At 32.8% G+C, this 19,943-nt stretch overlaps 2 protein-coding genes across 5 annotated transcripts in view; one reads left to right on the forward strand and one right to left on the reverse strand.

Moving 5' to 3' along the window:
• Positions 1 to 12,766, forward strand: part of LOC124536053 (collagen alpha-1(XVIII) chain-like) — a 32,624-nt gene extending 19,858 nt beyond the window's left edge. For 2 of the 4 annotated variants that reach the window (XM_047112468.1, XM_047112469.1), the window contains 12 exons: positions 4 to 147; positions 335 to 433; positions 621 to 876; positions 962 to 1,039; positions 1,407 to 1,507; positions 1,841 to 1,933; positions 2,472 to 2,618; positions 3,002 to 3,132; positions 3,397 to 3,576; positions 3,730 to 3,873; positions 11,241 to 11,324; positions 11,652 to 12,766. In XM_047112468.1, coding sequence (XP_046968424.1) covers positions 4 to 147; positions 335 to 433; positions 621 to 876; positions 962 to 1,039; positions 1,407 to 1,507; positions 1,841 to 1,933; positions 2,472 to 2,618; positions 3,002 to 3,132; positions 3,397 to 3,576; positions 3,730 to 3,873; positions 11,241 to 11,324; positions 11,652 to 11,757 — 1,563 coding nt within the window. In that variant the 3' untranslated portion in view covers positions 11,758 to 12,766. The remainder of the gene's footprint in view (positions 1 to 3; positions 148 to 334; positions 434 to 620; positions 877 to 961; positions 1,040 to 1,406; positions 1,508 to 1,840; positions 1,934 to 2,471; positions 2,619 to 3,001; positions 3,133 to 3,396; positions 3,577 to 3,729; positions 3,874 to 11,240; positions 11,325 to 11,651) is intronic. The other 2 variants (XM_047112470.1, XM_047112471.1) reach the window with 1 other exon arrangement.
• Positions 12,767 to 13,966: 1,200 nt separating this feature from the next.
• Positions 13,967 to 16,793, reverse strand: LOC124536054 (cytochrome P450 6B7-like). Its single transcript, XM_047112472.1, has 2 exons — positions 15,159 to 16,793; positions 13,967 to 14,498 (listed from the first exon to the last, which is right to left on the reverse strand). The coding sequence occupies exons 1-2, from the start codon at positions 16,513 to 16,515 to the stop codon at positions 14,320 to 14,322; spliced, it is 1,536 nt and encodes a 511-aa protein (XP_046968428.1). The 5' UTR covers positions 16,516 to 16,793; the 3' UTR covers positions 13,967 to 14,319.
• Positions 16,794 to 19,943: the final 3,150 nt, after the last annotated feature.

A 19,943-nucleotide genomic window follows, 5' to 3' on the forward strand; every position in this document is an offset into this window, starting at 1 on the left:
TAGGGTGATAAAGGAGATGCTGGCTTACGAGGTAGAAGAGGAAGACCCGGTCCAGCCGGTCCAAGAGGTCCCCAAGGATTCCAAGGCCCACCCGGGCCACCAGGCAAAACGGGAGAGAAGGGAGAAATTGGCTTACCGGGATGGATGGTTAGTTTAGATTTAATTATATTGAATGCACAATCATTTATAGTTATATTATTATAATTAATACATATTTTTCATTATCTTGCATGCTACTCAGAATATGAAGGTAAGTAAAATGATACAATCGTAAAAAAATACTTATAAATAGACGAATGTTTTCTGTTTAATGAAGATAAATTTTATATTGTAGGGGCGCCCAGGTACCTTGGGACCTCCTGGAGTGCCTGGACCTGTGGGACCTAAGGGAGAGAAGGGTGATCCAGGTGTCAATATTTTAGATGTTTCAATGGTAAGTTCAAATAAAGCTCAACTTATTTATCCCTTTTACATTGTTTTAGTAGTAGAAGTATAATATCACTTTCATCAAGAGAAAAGGTATTTTTCAACTAATATTCTGATAAACTTTGTTTATCAAATTTTGTAGTAAATAAAATACTCTTGAGATGCCGCATAAGAAAAGTTTATTTTATTCACAGTTCAAAGGAGAAAAGGGAGATCGTGGACTTGATGGTGCTCCAGGTTTAAAAGGGGCTCAGGGTCCTGCTGGACCTCCTGGCCTTCCAGCGACTAGATCTGAACCCATTCAGTACGTACCTGGGCCCCCTGGACCACCAGGTCCTCCTGGATCTCCGGGAATCCCTGGCATATCAATAGTTGGCCCGAAAGGCGAACCCGGCGTTAATTACATTGAGGAACCCGTTCATGGAAGTACAAAGTTTTATGGTAGACCAGGTAAGGACAATGCCTTAAATTGAAACTTGATATTCCTATTACAAATCTAATAATTGTTTCTAATATACACGCTGCCGGATAACAGTGCCGAAAAGTCCACTTGACGAATTAAAAGCTTTGAAAGAATTGAAAGATCTCAAAGATAGAAACAGAGATCGTACACGTAAGTATTGATAGGATGAAACACACTTGAAATTTTTTTTCAAATGACGTTTTCACATGACGTATATCTTGAATATGATGCAGTAATTTAGATATTTTTTGTTTTTATTTTATTTTTAAGAATATTAGCAAACATTCTATTTTAGGGCTCCTATTTAATTAGGGAATTAATGATACTCCTATTTACCCCTCCTTTTAAGTTCATCATTAGTGTTAGGAGTGGGGTTAACCATAACCCAAGGTGTCGGGATCGATCCTACGACTTTTTATATCGCTAGGCGGCCCGTAAACCATTACATTGATATACTGACGCTTCTATATGGTATAAAATTGAAATATTAATTTTAATCATTGCAATCAATTTTAAGCTTATCCCGGAACTGAATCAAGATCGCATTATGAGGAGCCGAGCACAAACAGGAACGTGCCTGGCGCAGCTGTGTTTTCAACAACGGAAGAGATGATGAGAGTATGTTTATTTCTTAAATCTTATAAGTATATTTAATGTGAATTAAAAAAAGAGGTTATGCGCAGTGAAGTTTCGGTCAATGACCCCGTTGACACTCATCGTGTTTAAACGATCATGACATATAACTTATTCTACAATGATGTTGTGCAGTGCTCTGCATAGGTTAAGATTTCGTCTGATTCGTGCAAGTTTTCTTGTGATGTAACCCTTCATGAATTATAAACGCAAATTGAATATGAAAAAGTCTAAAGTGTTGACATAAATTTATGATACGTTTTGGGTATATAACAAACACCGAAAAATGTTTTTTTATTTTACTGTTTTTTTCATTAGCTGGCATCATCAAGTCCCGTGGGTGCATTGGCTTATGTCATCGAAGAACAAGCCCTTTTCGTAAAAGTTAACTCTGGCTGGCAGTACGTATTGGTAAGCATGTCAAACTAATGTATATATTTAATTACTATATTTACGTAAATATTACTTTATTAACACAAATAATAATTATAATAAACAGAAAGAGAATTAAAGTAATATATAAACCCTCGAATTGATATTAATCTTCGTCATATAGACACGCGGTAGCGTGTTAAGCCAAGTTTATGTAATAAAACTGGCTAGCAGCACCGCTAAAGTGGAGACCGCGTCTCGGCAAACGTAGTGTAGGACGTCCTCAGGCACGGTGGAGTGATGATTTATGCAAGGCGGCAGGCAGGAGCTGGATGCGAGTAGCCGGAGAAAGACCTCTGTCCAGCAGTGGACAATAATGAGCTGATGATGTGATGTGATTTGAGCAGCACCGAGTGTTAAATATCACTCCTGTGAATCAGTTGAATTTTTTGTTTTAGTTGTTCAAGTTTTACTATATCGTCATTATTATATAATTTTGATACTAAAAGTAACGTCTATAAATAGATAATGTAAAGTTCTTGGTCACTTAGTATATAAAGGATTATTTGTATTAAAGTTAGGGTCGCTCGTCACTCGATCCGCGCCCGTGACCACAACCGTGGCCCCTCAAACGCCACCCATGCTTGCTGCGAGCTTAGTCCACATGCCGCAGATATCAAACTTAGTTGAAAACTCGCCACCGTTAACACCCGTGGGACCTACTGTAAGTTTTCATTAATATTATTTATCATAAGCATAATGAAATACGCAGTTCCTATTTTTAAAATGTAATTAAACTTTAACATCATTTATTTATTGAAACAAATTCGACGACCTCCGTGGTCGAGTAGTGTGTACACCAGTTTTCATTGGTACGCCACTCTGAGGTCCCGGTTTCGATTCCCGGTCGTGTCTATATTGAAAAAACTTCATTAGTTTTCTATGTTGTCTTGGATCTGGGTGTTTGTGTTACCGTTGTTACTTTTGATTTCCCATAACACAAGTGCTTCAGCTACTTACATTGGGATCAGAGTAATGTATGTGATGTTGTCCAATACTTATTTATATATTTTATAAAAGGAAAACCTGTCACTCATATATTTTCAGCTCCGCTTAGCAGCTTTAAATGAACCACTATCTGGGAATATGCATGGAGTCCGACGAGCTGATTATGCTTGCTACAGACAAGCGAGGCGAGCTGGTTTGAAAGGCACATTTAGAGCTTTCCTTACTAGCAGGTAAGGATTGTTAATTTCAAACGGTGAATAGCAAATACGACTTTTTCAATTTACATTGCGGAGATTGCAAGATCATATCAGTAGTTTCCAATCCAACTTTTAAATTATCAAAGGTAATATTTAAGTTAACGTATTCTTGAAATATATGCCTTCTTTTAGCATTTCGTGTTATCGTGTTCATATACTTTAATTTACTGTTTTCCTTTGTTTACATAGATCGTTTTTGAATTATAAGCGTAACTTATGGTTGATATTTTTTTACAGAATTCAGAACCTCGACTCAACGGTTCGATATTCGGACAGGCATTTACCCGTTGTGAATATTCAAGGAGACATACTCTTTAAATCTTTCTCGGACATCTTTGATGGTAACGGCGGTGTTATGGTTGGCCCGCCCAAGATATATAGCTTCAGTGGCAAAAATATCATGATGGACGCTCATTGGTAAGATTTAATACTAGAAAATTGGTATTTTTATTCGTAATAATCGTGGCTTTTTTTATTACTTAATTAACAGATTTATGCCAAAGCATTTCACGATATACCTTTAATCTATATCTTGGTTGAAAAATATCAAAGTCGATATTAATGTCACAGGTCACAGAAGCTGATATGGCACGGTTCACATGCGAGCGGCGAGCGCGCTCTCGATAACTTTTGCGAGGAATGGCAGAATGGCGAACCCACTAGCAGAGGAATGGCTGCCTCCCTGTATTCCCACAAACTGCTATCACAGGAGAGGTAAATGATTCTTACAATGTATTAAGAAAAGATAACCGCTGCAAAGAAATTTTCGTTTCGTATGATCAAATTTTGATCTAAGCTTTCTTCTTTTCTTGAAGTGTACAATAAAGTATTTATTTAACTATAAGAAAATAATTTATATTTATAAATCATTTAATACCTAGTAATTGTTTCAATGTTTGCTCAGATATTTTTATTAAATTTTTATCTGTATTTCTGACGCGACATTGTTGTACGTTGCCACGTCCGTTGACCATCACGTCAACGCAATCAGACGTGTCAACGCAACTGTAACTGTAACAACGCAAGTTTCATTACTTCACAAAAAGCGAGACATTTGTTTATATCATGTGGGCTTTTTCAAGCACTTTTGAACCGTCATATAACAATTAAGTGAAGCTACCACCGGTTCGGAAAGTAGATTCTACCTAGAAGAACCGGCAAGAAACTCAGTAGTTACTCTTTTTCAACATTTAAAAAAAAATACAGTCATGTTAGTTAATACAATTATTAAAATTAATATATCCTGCCTGGAAGTCAACAGGTATTAATTCCACGCTTTTTATCGTCTACAAAATCTTGTATCGAATAATACGCCTTTTTACCAATGTATTTTTTATAAACGATTTTGTTGTAAATTAAAGACATCACGTCATTGACAACTAACTTTATTCTTTTATGACAAGCCAGATATCAAAACATAACTACAACATCTTCCCCTTTTAATAAGTATTAAAATTAAACTTGAACAAACATGTTATTCACACAAAATAACAACTAATAAACAAAACACAAAATAAGTACTAAAGTAACTAACATAACCAAACACTTCCCCTTTAAAAAAAATGAAAAATGAAAAAGACAAATATCACACAACATATTTCTTAATATAAAGAAACTATTTAAATATATTCTGAGCTATACGTTGCTTTGCTACTTCTTTGGCTCTACGAAAAGGCCTCGGGGATGTAGGTTTTGCAATGCTTACATTATCTTTTGAAATATCTACATCTTTAAGTAAAGGCAAATCTTCTGATGAACTTACATCCTCGTTAGCGTAACTAAACACTTCAAAGCTGTTGTCATTATCAGAGTTTTCATTAGACTTACATTTTATCAAATGACGACGATTTCGTCTAAACTTACGGCCTGTATCATTTTGTACAATGTATAATCTAGGAGCATTGGTAGGACCGACTACCTTAGCCCTACTCCTATATTTTCCATCAATACAAATTACAGGGTCACCTTCTTTTAAAATCGGTAGAGTTTTGCAATGTCTATCATAATACATCTTAGCTTTGTTTTGTTTCTTAATCATAGTATTATATTCAGCTGGATCAATAGGCTTTGGTTTTAATACATTAGGATGTACAGGTAATTTACATCGTAATGTTCGACCCATTAGTAACTGGAGCTGGAGAACTCAGGCCATCTCTAGGAGTATTTCTGTAATTAAGAAGGGCTAACGAAAAATCTTCTTTACTCGAGATAGATTTTTTTAAGATATTTTTAATAGTTTGTACCGCGCGTTCACTTTTACCATTCGATTGTGCATAATTCGGAGAAGATGTAACGTGATCAAATCCCCATTCAACAGCAAACTTTTTAAATTCTCGACTAGCATACTGCGTGCCATTGTCAGTTATCAAAACCGTAGGAATACCGTGTCTCGAAAATATGTCCTTCATATTTTCTATAATTAAACCAGATGTGATATTATTCAATTTACAAACTTCTACAAAGTTAGAATAATAATCTGTTACAATAAGATAATATTTTTTACGAAATTCAAAAATGTCTGACCCTACTTTAGCCCAAGGCAGTGCAGGTATTTCTATTGGTAGCATTGGTTCTTTTGAAGGTGCGTTTGTATGTTCTTGACACGTACGACATCGCCTTACATACTCCTCAATATCACGGGACATACTGGGCCAAAAAATCACTTGCCTTGCTCTCTTATTACAACGATCAATGCCTAAATGTCCCTCGTGAACAATCTTTAACATATCATTCCTCAATGCTTTCGGAACAAGTACAACGTTATCCCTAAACAAAACTCCATCTACGGCATATAATTCATCTTTTATTGACCAATATGATTTTACCTCATTAGAAACATTATATTTATGACTTGGCCAACCCGAATTTATGTAATTTAATAATATTTGCGACTCGTTATCTTTTTTAGTTTCCCTTTTTACTAAGCTTAACTTGTCATTAGACATCGGTATATTTCCAATTATCATTTGTAATTGATATACAATATTACTATGCACTTCATCACTATACCGATCAGGCAGTGCTGCTCGGGACAACATGTCAGCAATATACATATACTTTCCTGGAACGTACGTAACAACTAAATCATAACTTTGAATTCTTAACAGCATACGTTGTAATCTCGCTGGGACAGACATTAAAGGTTTTTTAAAAATACTTTCTAATGGTTTATGATCAGATTCTACAACTACGTCTTTTTGACCATAAACATATTGATGAAATCGCTCACATGCGAAAACGATCGCCAACATTTCTTTTTCGATTTGTGCATACCTTATTTGTGCGTCAGTAAGGGTTCGAGACGCATACTCCACAGGGCGACCACCCTGCAGTAGTACAGCTCCTAACGCATTACATGACGCGTCTACTGACATTACAACGGGCTGACATGGGTCATAAAGCGCCAAAACACCTGCGCTCGTGACTGCCTCTTTTAATCGATCAAATGCTATACGTTCGCTTTCTTCCCAGCGCCACTGATTATCTTTTTTTAAAAGATTTGTCAGAGGAATAGCTATCTCTGAATGATTAGGAATAAATTTAGATAAATAATTAACTGCACCTAAGAATCTTTCTAAATCTTTTCTATCTTTCGGTGTTTGCATTTCTTTAATTGCTTTGATTTTATTTTATATAAATATTTAACTTCTTCCACACAAAATTTACATTTATCCTTATTAAACTTTAAATTAATTTCTCTAGCTCTCTCTAATAGTGCTTTTAAACGCTTATCGTGAATCTCTTTTGTTTCACCCCAAACAATTACATCGTCAATATAACTTTCTACACCATCTAGATCTTCTAAAAATTGTCTTAACTTACCATGAAAAACTTCTGAGGCACAGTTGATACCAAATGGAAGACGAAGAAATTGGTACCTACCAAAAGGGGTGCTAAATGTGCACAAGTCTGCACTCTCGTCATCCAACGCCACAGTCCAAAAACCAGCGGTAGCATCTAACACAGAATAAAACCGCGCACCGTGCAGCTTGGATGCTAATTCGGATACAGTCGGAAGTTGGAAATGAGAACGTTGTACTGCTTTGTTCAGCTCACGTGGATCTAAGCAAACACGAATGCCATTATTTTTCTTTGCTACAAGTACCAATGGATGAACCCATTGTGTAGGATATGCAACTTTCCTAATAACACCTAACTGTATCATTTTTTCTAACTCCTCTTTTAATCGATTCTGTAAGCCATGAGGAATTTTTCTGGATGCCGATATGACCGGTGAAACGGATTGATCAACGACTATATGATATTTCCCCGGTAAACATCCCAATCCTTCAAAAACATCATTATAATTTGATATTTCAATAGCTCGTATACGTTTAACTAAGCCTAGAACCACACATGATTTTTGACCTAGCACACTATTACATTCCATGTCAGCTATCGCAAACTTTAATTTATAAGTCACATTTTTATAAGACCAAGGCAGAAAACAAATTCCTTTTATCGGTATCGTGTTACGTGTATATGACACTAAAGGTATTTGTTTTTTAATTATAATATTATCATTAAAACCTAACTCTTTAAATCTACGATAAGACATTACGTTATAATCAGCACCTGTATCCAACTTAAAATTTTCCTTTCCGTTTACAGAGATAAGTTCCTGACTCCAGTCCTCTGAAGTATTTTTTATATTTTCAACTACAGAAATTAAAAAATTATTATCAACAGAATTACTATTACTAACATTATTGTCATCTTCAATTTCATATACTTGATTGACCTTATTCTGAGCAGATCTATTTGAAAAACGATACGACTTACACATTCGCGCAACATGTCCTTGATTACCACATGAAAAACACCGAAGATGTAGAGCCGGACAATCGCCGTTTATACCACATTGTGTAAAACCACACCTTGAACAGCGACTTTTACCAGCATTAATATTTTTACGTCCTTGAATTGAAGTGCCTGTAGCCTTACTAATCCGCGCTTGAGCTCTCCATTCTGGTACTACATCTTGGCCACGACCTCTCACTTTCACGCCATCGACGTATGCAGTACTCCCGACACCATTCTTGCTACTCATTTGAAGTTCACTTTCTTTTGATATTTCTTCTGCCTCACAAATCTTTATTGCTTTATCTAAATTTAACTCTTCGCATCTCAGTAAACGATCTCTGACCGTAATTTGATGAATACCGCATACAATTCGATCTTTAATCAAATCTTCTTCTAATGTCAAAAATTCACAATTTTTACTTAAAAGGCGCAGCGCTGTGACATAATCATGAATGGATTCACCTATTTCTTGGTTTCTTGAGAAAAATTTGTATCTCATCAATGTGACATTTGATTTAATACCAAAATGGCTATCAAACTTTTTTAACAATACATTGACATCATCACGGTCTTGTTCTTGAACAAATGTAAAAGTTTGGTATATATCAAATCCGTCTGAACCTATTAGATTAATCAATAAACTAGCTTGAACAGTCATTGACTCAGCATGTACTCCTGAAGCTTTCAAAAATAATAAAAATTGCTGCTTCCATTTTTTCCATACCTCAGCTCGGCCGACAGGTCCGCCGACTCCGACCATATTTAACTCAGATGGCGGTCGCGCGTGTTCCATATTGTATGTATATTGTAAAACAAATAATTATATAATAAATAAATATTTAGCGCATTTCTCGCGTTTTAAATATTATTTATTAATATTTTTTTAAACCGCTGTCACCATGTTGTATATTAAAGACATCACGTCATTGACAACTAACTTTATTCTTTTATGACAAGCCAGATATCAAAACATAACTACAACAGATTTGAATTTACGAGACGGCAAAGTTAAAAATGTCTGCGGAATTTTATTATAGAAATGGATAACTTGCCCCAAGAAAGATTTGACTTTGCGAAGTCGAAAACTTGGCGTTATAAGCTTATCCTTACTTCTAGTGCATATACAATGATTATCACTCATTTTATCAAAGTGATCAATGTTACTGTGAATATACATGATATTGTTGTAAATATATTGCGAAGCAACAGTGAGTATTCCTACTCTGTTAAAACATCCCGCTGAGAGTCTTTAGCTCCAATATTATAAATATACCGAATTGCTCTCTTTTGTAAAACAAAGACAGATTCAATATCTGCAGCGTTACCCCAAAGTAATATGTCATAAGACATAATACTGTGAAAATAACCAAAATAAACTAAACGAGCGGTATCAATATCAGTTAGTTGTCTAACTTTTCTAACCGCGTATGCTGCGGAGCTGATTCTTCCTGTTAGGGACGACAAATGGGGACTCCACTGAAGTCTGGAATCCAATTCTATTTCCAAGAATACCGTAGTATCGGCTACATCAAGCGGGCCACCGCTTAAAGATATATTATAATTTTGCTTTCTTACATTGGGTACGTTAAAAACAACAAATTTTGTTTTTTGAGTATTCAAAACCAAATTATTTACTTTAAACCAATATTGTATCTGTGATAAGGCGCCGTTCACATTGTCATAGTCAGTTTTTATCCTGTCAACCTTAAAAATCAGTGAAGTATCGTCAGCAAACAATACTATATCACAAATACCTTTAACAAAGAAAAAAAGGTCATTTATATATACTAGAAATAGAAAGGGACCCAAAATTGAACCTTAACTTATATGAATAACTAGTAAGACGGCAGCGTTGTTCTGTCTGTGTACATACCAATAATGGCGATCGTTTGAACGGTATAGCAGTATTGTAGTACATCAACGTCACCTGGTGGCAATTGGCTTTGTGCAAGCCCGTCTGGGTAGCTACCACCCACTTATCAGTTATTCTACTGTCAAATAACAATACTCAGTATTGTTATGTTCCGGTTTGAAGGGTGAGCCAGTGTAACTACAGGCACAAGGGACATAGCATCTTAGTTCCCAAGGTTGGTGGCACATTGACGATGTAAGGAATAGAAAAAAGAAAAAAAAAATTCACATGTATCATCACAACATAAGTATTATTCTTATTTTATTTGATATTTACTGTTCAAATCAATAAGGTAAACTTATAAAAGTACATTTATTATTACATAAGGCATATAACTTGTATGGTATTAGCACAAGAAACTAAATTACATTTAGTCAATACAATTATCAAATTCAAGGACATTGCAAAAAACGAGTTCATAAAAACTACGCGACTGACAATTAATAATTCAATATGATATTTAATATCTAAGCGTGTATTCAAAAATACTTCAAGCTATTAATTATGTTTTTTTTTTATTTCATTTAATTATTATTATTCTTGAATTTTCGGCTTTCCGAGTATGTATACAACATAGTAGTACCGGAGTAAAGTACAAATACATAGCTTAGTAGTTGTCGTCCGCAGCTTCGCTCAAGTTGTCAGATATAAAAAGTAGTATACATACTGTCTTGAAGTTCAAGCTTGTTTCATACCATATTTAATCAAATTCCGTTCAGTAGTTAGGCCTTGAAAGACAAGACATCCACTGCTTGACGAAGGCCTCCAGGCCTTTCGAGTACAAGCTTTTAATTAAAGTTTATTAAACCAGTAATAGTTACATACGTGGCAGAATAACATCCAAGACCTAAGATTCCTAACGATATTTAACGTCAATACCCAGCATGACATAAATATCCAAATTATGCATATGCTAGCCGAGATTGCGCAGTGGTTAGAACGCGTGCATCTTAATCGATGTTCGCGGGTTCAAACCCTGGCAAGCAACGCTGAATATTCATGTGCTTAATTTGTGTTTATAATTCATCTCGTGCTCGGCGGTGAGGAAAAACATCGTAAGGCAACCTGCCTGTGTCTAATTTCATAAAAATTCTGCAACATGTATATTCCACCAACCCGCATTGAAACTGCGTGGTGGAATATGTTCACATTTTTACTAGGAAGCTGTATTCAGAATGACAATTTCATTTCGTTTTATCAATATCAAATAAAAAGTAAAGCTATCAATTCTTCACTAAAGCTTCATGTATAAAAGATAAAATCTCTCCCTTTCTAACAGCTCCCTGTGTCTATCTATCTCTCTTTTTTTTAAACAGGCGATAAAGATGCCAAATATTAATTTTTTACTTGTTTTATTTTTTCATAGATACTCCTGCAATAACCACTTTGCGGTGCTCTGTATAGAAGCAACTTCACACATAAACTTGCGGAGAAGAAGAGATACTTCCAGGTAAGCGATCAATTATATACATCTGTCTTACATTGGGATATAAATAACCTCGTGAGAAACATACGTTAGTATGTATCACACAGTTTGAATGTTTAATATAAGAAACGTATTTTTTTACATACATTTATAATTGCTAATTTTATTTTTGTTTAGATAAAATTATTATCTTTAAAAATAAAAAACTAATACTAAAATATATATATTATATAATTTAATAACTTAAGTCGTATAATTGCATATGTTATTATTATTATTTGATGAGGGTATGCAAAAAACATACTTTCAGGTTTTTATAAATGTTAAAGGCGGTATTATTTCTTTTAACAGGTATAACTTGACGTCTCTCTTGGATGATGAAGATTACCTTTATAACGCTGAAGAGTATCAACAACTACTTAATGAGATATTTGCTCAACCTTTTAGAGAAAATTAGTATGATTTATTAAGCTTTATTTAATACGAAGCCAGCCAGTATCGAGAGTGTCGCCCTGACACAAATCAAATACAATATTGCATAATAATAATTATTATTTATTCATCAATCAGATTCGTCTAGGTTTTGCTTCATCGTATCATAAATACCATCACATTGTTATGTGTCTAATAATACAGTATAAATAGAGCATGTCGTCGGTTTATTGTCAAATAAATTAATAGAATGAATATTTAAAAAGTACCGTCTCACTAGCTTATAAACATATGTTATAATATATACAGAAAATGCACAAGATTATAACATTATGTCAGCAAATTATTAGTCTTCAAATATTTGAAGAAAAGTAAGCAATCCAATTGAATTATATACTTGTTTGCAATATGTAGTAACGTAGTAATATATATGACTTTTTTATTTGTCAGTATTTCTTGCTATTAAAACATCTAAAAGCAATTATATATCAAATATATTCCCAAATGTAAATACCGATCTACCAAAATTAATTATCGAAATATAGCTTAAGTATGTATGAATTTAAAAAAAAAGAAACAAATGTAAGCTTAGTGTGGGGTTGCCATTAATATTACGGTTCGTAATACTCAATTTTATATGAGATTTATAATATCAAATTAAGCTTGTGTTCATTAGAGATTCCTATTAAATGTAGCTGCTAAAGTGCTACTTAAAATCGCTTTTTGTCGTATCTATAAAATTAGAGTGAACTTGCAGTGACAAAAAAAAAGTGTAAATGTATGCATTGTTGATAGAAAAAATTAAATAACAATTCGTATAATATTTAATTATTAAAGCAAAGAAAACCTGTATATGATGTCAGTTCTGAGCGTGTTAATTTATGACAAAAAAATGTTTAGTATATCTGTGTTTTAATGACATGACAGTTTTATAAATAATATAAATTGAAATAAAAACAAAACATTTTAGATTTGTAATTTTTTTATGGTGATTTAATAATATACGGCTTTATGGTTATTAATTCTTATCAATCATCCAATATTTAAAAAAAAATCATGGATGGATTCTTTATACATATAAATGAATATTTTAAATCGCGATTTTATTAAAATAAATACTAAATTACTTTTTTCACAGGTCATTCATACAACGCGTGTGAATAATATTCATTTATAAATGTAAAATTACGAGACCACAGACAAAAAAATTAAATTTAAAGACAAAATACTGTATGATAAATTTAATAAGTATCGGATAATATTATTATAAACTTGATAATAATATAATTAATTCAGAATTATAGTTTGTAATGATTTATTTATTTTTCAATAATTAATACGTTGGCAATAAGTCTTGTATGTATGATCAATGGAAGGATGTGAAGAACAATTTTCTTTGTAAGAATCAATGAATGTATTGAATATTTGTGATAATTTTAGCTTGTCCAAGTTTAATTTGAGACTGTAAATATTACTTTTAATATTACAAAAATATTAATAATCATAGCATATTGTGTGTCCATTGAATAAAATTATTTTATAGACTGACATCAGATATATTTAAAATTGTCATCATTAGCATTCGATTTTTAAAATTAAAGTTACATATTTCAAATCATGTGTGTAAGCAAGTATCAAAACTATTTATTAAAATATTATAAATTATATAATCATTTAGATCGTGTTATACCTGCTTGGTTACAAATTAATGCATTACTTATTAGGTATATAAATATTTATTTATTTTCTGTCATTGATAAATAGCAGAAAATACATAACATGTTAACCATTAAAGGAATAAGTTAGTGCTAGTCGTTTTAACCGTAGGTAGTACTATTTTTATACAAACGAAAATAAAACAGATATCATTAGAGATACTTTTTAATCAGCAATTAGCAGATATAATTATTAATCTGTATTGTTTAAGTAATTAAAAAAATATACCAGCTATTCCTGCATGCTCGATTAGTTACTGAAAATAAATTTCAAAGTTATGTAAACACGATTTCAATAATGAAAGCGTATTAAAAACTTTTAAAAAATAAGAATAGGTATATTTTCGTTTGTATAAGAATACTATAAAGTAGGTTATAGATTATAAACGAATATTTGTTAAGACAATGACATACCAACAAGCATTTATATACGTATATAGTTTTAAGCTTTTTCAACATCGAATAAATTGTATATTATATTACAACCGACTGTATTTATAAAACTAAGAGAAATAAATGTTTTCACGACAAAATATCATACTATCATTTAATTTCCTTTATTACATAAATGTTTAATACAATTAGGAATTTTAGTCAAATGTTATCCTTAAATTTAATTAAACATATTCAGCTAAAATTTGCCACTTTTCATGTAATAACACTTTCCACCAAAAGGAAGTTTGTGTAGTACTTATCAAAACGAATAATTGTTTGAATATAGGAACAGTCATTTCTGTAATTTTAAATTACAATACCAAAGAGTTCATATATACAAATAATTATATCGATTTTAAAAGTATACGATAAATAATCACGATGTTTAGAAGAACGTGATAATTTATATATAAATAGCATAGTAGCCATATCTACCTTTAAAGGCTTCTAGTTCTTTCAGTTAGTTTCAGCGGCAGTCCGCCAATGAAACTTTCAGATACAATCGCCATAGGTTGAGGTATGGGATGTTGTCTGCTTATAGCACATGGCTCTACGGTGAACTTCTGCAAAATAGCAGCAATGCCAGCCATAGCTAAGACCTTTCCTAATCTTGAAGCTGAAATAACAGATAAAACATATTATAAACGCAATACCTCTTAAAATTCAAAAGAGAAGACAAAATGTGTATCATATAATAGATTGCTTAATGCGGTAGAAACATAAACATCCAGATCAATAAAAACAACTATAGTTAATGCAAATTGTAATGCGAATGGGTCGCGATTGGCAGACTAGACAATTGTGAAGGACGTGTTATATTTCTCAAGTGTAAACTCAAATACAAGTGCCTCTCTGTCACTCTTATACACCGATGGCATGGCACGATCAGAAAGAGCACAGGTTATGGATTAACGACTTTTCACACTTTTCCAATTCACTGTTAATGTCTCAATAACATAATCTAATAACTATTTATAAATAAATATGAAACAACATCACATACATTACTCTGATCCCAATGTAAGTAACTAAAGCACTTGTGTTATGGAAAATCAGATGTAACGACGGTACCACAAACACCCAGGCCCAAGACAACATAGAAAACTAATGGTAATCTACATCGAATCGGCCGGGAATCGAAGCCAGGACCTCCGAGTTGCATATCCATGAAAACTGGTGTACACACCACTGGATCACGGTGGTGGTCAAAATTAGTATTTATTATCCTTAACCTTGACAAAGGCGATGCTAATTTGATTTATAATTTTGTACCTACCTACACATGCTCGTGGACCATCTCCAAATGGTAAAAATATATTATTTTTGAACTCATTTGCAGTACTGAATCTATCCGGATTGAACTTTTCTGGTTCGTAAAAGTATTTCTCATCATTATGTAAAGCTTGCACAGGTATGATAACTTTGACTCCCTCATGTATAGTTAAATTGATTTCAGGGAATGTGTACGTTGGTGATGTGCACTTTCTTATAAGAAATGCAACTGGAGGAAATAATCTCAATGCTTCATAGAATGCCTTTTCTAAAGTATGCAATTCATTAATAGCATCATAAGTTAACTTATTGTTGTATTTCGGTAGTATTCTATCAATTTCTGCTTGTACTTTTTTCTGATAGTCTATATTAAATGCTAATTGGTGTAAAGTATAACTCGCGCTAATTGACGATGTTTCGAAACCAGCTCCAAAGAATACAAAACATTGCGCAGTCAGTATAATGTCATCTATTTCCAATTCAACTTGTTTGGGTAATCCATTTTCGTCTCGAAATTGCAACGATTCCGTTACAATATTACCTTTTTTCTTCAATTCCAACATCAAATCTATGAAATCATTTTTCCCTGATGGCTCATAATTTCTACTTTTAAGTATTTTCTTTACTAAAGAAATTATTACCGTTTCTACTTCACTTGATAAAAAATGTAAACTTTTAAAGAAATTTGGAAACATATATTTTAAAGCTCCAACAACAGCGTCCCTGAATGACCTGTGAAATATTCTGTTTCCCAATTTCCGAAATACTGAGTTTTCATCGTTCAACGAATCTATATTTATTCCAAAACCACATACACCAATAAAGTCAGTTGTGTACCTTGCTATTAGTTCTCGCATATCATAATATTCTAATTTTGATATTTCAGCTGCTTGTAGCTGAAGTTTCTCAGCCCTGTCAGTGATTATGGAAAACATTGCTTTAATTTTACCAGTACTGAATGATTGACTGAAGCCTTTTCGAATTAATTTCCATAAGTCACCGTCGGCAAAAAATAAATTCTTGAATAATGGTTCGATCGCTGTTTTATGTGTATTAAATCCTCTGTCGTAAAAATGTTGAAAATCAGTAATCAATATCCTTTTAACTAATTCAGGATCCCTTATCACTAATTCTGGTGCAGTACTTCGGAAAAAGCCTACCACTTTTTCGTCTGGATATTTTTTATAGGCTTCCGTAGCCAGCATTGCAATGCTAGATTTTTGAATGAACTGTTTCAAATTGTTTCCAAAATATGGTAGAGGTTCATCGTTTTTAATACCTCTTTTTCTCCAATATCCAAAATTTCGGGTTCCGTACATATACAAAACGATCACTAATGTTATTAATATCATGAGTAACATTTTAATAATATCACTAAAAACACGTCTGACTCTGACTGACTCCCGCTTATCTTACGTAGTGAATATTTTTTAAGCTAAATTTTGGGTGTTCGAGGCGTGAGTGAATTAAGTCATGTTTGGTTCTGTGTAGTTTTTTTATGAATATTTTTATGAACAAACCTTGGAAAATTTGATAGAATGTAGCATAATATTATTTTAAATCTGTAACAAACACCACTTGACGGAACTAAGACTTGTCTTTTTATTCATTATATGTGAAATAGCAAAACAAATATTGAATAAATATATCCTTAGTATTTTTCCGTATTATGTATCAGAATAATGTAAAGGTAATATTTTCATGAAATAAAAAAGTATACCAAGGTATATATTGCTAAAAATAGCATCAAATAAATATTGTTAGTGTTGGGAACAATGGATCCATTCACAAGCCTAACAATGAAATATGAGTTTTTGTTTGGTAAAAAAATACTTCAATAAGTCCATTTTATATTTGTTTGCCATGTTTAAGTCCTAATTTATTATATTATTTCTATATTTACTGATGTTTGTATGATTTTTTCATGAGAAATATATCTCAATGATCTTATAACTTATAAACGATTGCACGTCAAATTGTGATATACTACCCGATGTAGGTGGTCCTACATCGCTACGCTACCAAACTTGGGAACTTGAAAGTTACGTCCAGTATGCCGATAATTACAATGTATCACTAACTTAAAACATCGAAACCTAACAGTACCTCGAGTAACCTCGACGATATACCATAAAGCCTAACCAATATTTGAAACTCAATTTTATTTAAAAATTACTAACTCAATTTAAGACAAAGGACATGTGTATATAAATACACGTAAGGGTTCGCACATTTAGCAACGGACTTCGAAAAACAAGTCCGTATAACGAACTCCTTTTCCGTAACGAAACGCGACGAGTTCATTGTATTATATATATATATATATGTATATAAAGATTATAACACGTGTAATTCACATCAGTTCCGCCATAAAAATCAAACAAACAAACAAAACGGCCGTCAGGGCAACTTTCACTATTATAATATTAGTAAGACGTATAATCCTATAAATAATATTTTGACATTACGAATATATATCATCTATACATATAATAAAATTGAAGTGTCTCTTTGTAATATTAAAATAGCCCTTTTTTGCTCAATGCATATGTATTTATACACGGTACATATACCAAAATAACATTTTTTTTACAATTTTTGTCTGTCTGTCTGTCTGTTTGTTCCGGCTCATCTCTGGAAAGGTTGGATCGATTTTGACGGGACTTTCACTGGCAGATAACTGATAAAATAAGAAGTAACTTAGGCTACAATTTTGTTAAATATAAGCGCGTACAAGGTCGTGCGCACAGCTACTTCTAAATATAGAATCACATATCAAAACACAAGAGCGGATTTTAAAGTATGACAGAAACCTGTTTTGGTATTATCGCATCGAAAAAAATATTCTAATTTTGGGCGTATAATCATCATCAAGCAAGTATGTAATACTTTTGCTTTTGGTATATAATTTGACGTCATAAAAATATCATTAATCAAGTACAAATTATTCATATTTAAGGTGTGTATTATGTATAAAGTAAAATAGATTATTTATGAAAAAATAAATACAATTAATAATTAATATAAATATATTTACAATTTTAAAGTATTCAAATAATGAAAATTCAATATATTAAACAGATGTTCTTATAGGTCTCGTAGGTCTTTACGAAAATAAAAATATTTGGAATATTCAGGTAATCGGTCTAACCGGTTGGGCTCCCTTTGATGAAAGGGTGTCTTCCAACCGGTTGGTTCGATTACCTGGATTAGGGATGATCGATATTTATCGATGTTGAAGAAACATCGATGTTTCGCTGGAAAACATCGATGTTATGACTTCAATATCATCGACACATCGATGTTTTATGAACAAAAATATCGAAGAAAAAAATCAGCTACATCCACAGCTTCAGAAAGGCTTTTTTCTAAAGCTGGCCAACTCCTTTATCAACAGCGGAACCGACTGAAGGGAAAACACCTGTCTATGTTAATTTTCTTACAAAGTGTCGCCAAGAAATATTGGGATCGTTAATATTTTTGTGCAACTTTTGTATAAAATAAATAATTTTCATAAATATAATAGTTTTTTTTATTTTATACCGAAAACATCGATGTTTAACACATATCGATGTTTTCGAATCGATATTTATCGTACATCGATATTTTTGATTCGATGTTAACATCGATGTCAACATCGATGTTTTCCTAATATCGTACATCCCTAACCTGGATGGTGGTGGACCAGACAGGATACGGAAGGCGAAACTGGGAGAGATCTTGGAAGCGACCTATCCAGAAGTGCATTGTAGATGATGAATGATGACTGATTGACAGATGGTCACCAATTCGTATAATGATCCATATCTACCCAAAAAGTAACAACTGGACTCTATTCTACTACTTTATTTTCCTTTATATTAAGAAGAGAAAGAAAATATTTTTTTAAAGATTCAACTGATATGAATATTTTTTAACCAGACACTACACATAAACATTTGAACTAATTTCAATAATAACTCAATTAAAAATAATACTAGAGTTTCTCACTGTTCTTCCATTCCAATTCAATAAAATCACAAATAATACAATAAGTATCCATTTTATTTAAACAAATCATTTAAATGAATAAATAAATATTGGACAACATCACATAAATTGGGAATCAAACCCGGGACGTCGGACATGGTACGCCACCCATGAAAACCGGTGTACACACTACTCGACCCCGGAGGTCGTCATACTTTAACTTAATACTTTATATTAAGTTTAAATTCGTTTACAACGGATTTCACACCGACAGTTCGCGTTCATTTGTCATTCGTCAAAACTAATAAATGTTTAAACAAGATGGCTGTCATTACACACCTTGCAAGTGCTGCAGTTGATTTCCCAATGGTATCACACTCACACACTCGCTCTGTCTACTCGTGAGGCATAACAAAACGCCCCCTTTAATTAGGCTAATGTTATGCGTTTATTATTGAGCCGAGATGGCCCATTGGTTAGAACGCGTAGATCTTAACCGATGATTGCAAATTCAAATCCAGGCAAGCACCACTGAATATTTGTGTGCTTAATTTGGGTTTATATTTCATTTCGAGTTTGTCGGTGTAGGAAAACGTCGTGAGGAAACCTGCATGTGTCTAATTTAGGAAAGTTAGTTATTAGACATAGAAACGTTATGAAACTGTTTATTGATGACAATCTCATTAAAAACCGTTGCGTATTTTAAAAGATCTAAGCGAAAATACGACGGTAAACGATATTGTTTCATACTTTGTGGACTTATGACATATATAACATATGTAAGATAGAAGAGCTAGGTGCTAATAACCATAGAAGGTCA

Source organism: Vanessa cardui, chromosome 16 (genome assembly GCF_905220365.1).
Source record: "Vanessa cardui chromosome 16, ilVanCard2.1, whole genome shotgun sequence".
NCBI lineage: Eukaryota > Metazoa > Arthropoda > Insecta > Lepidoptera > Nymphalidae > Vanessa > Vanessa cardui.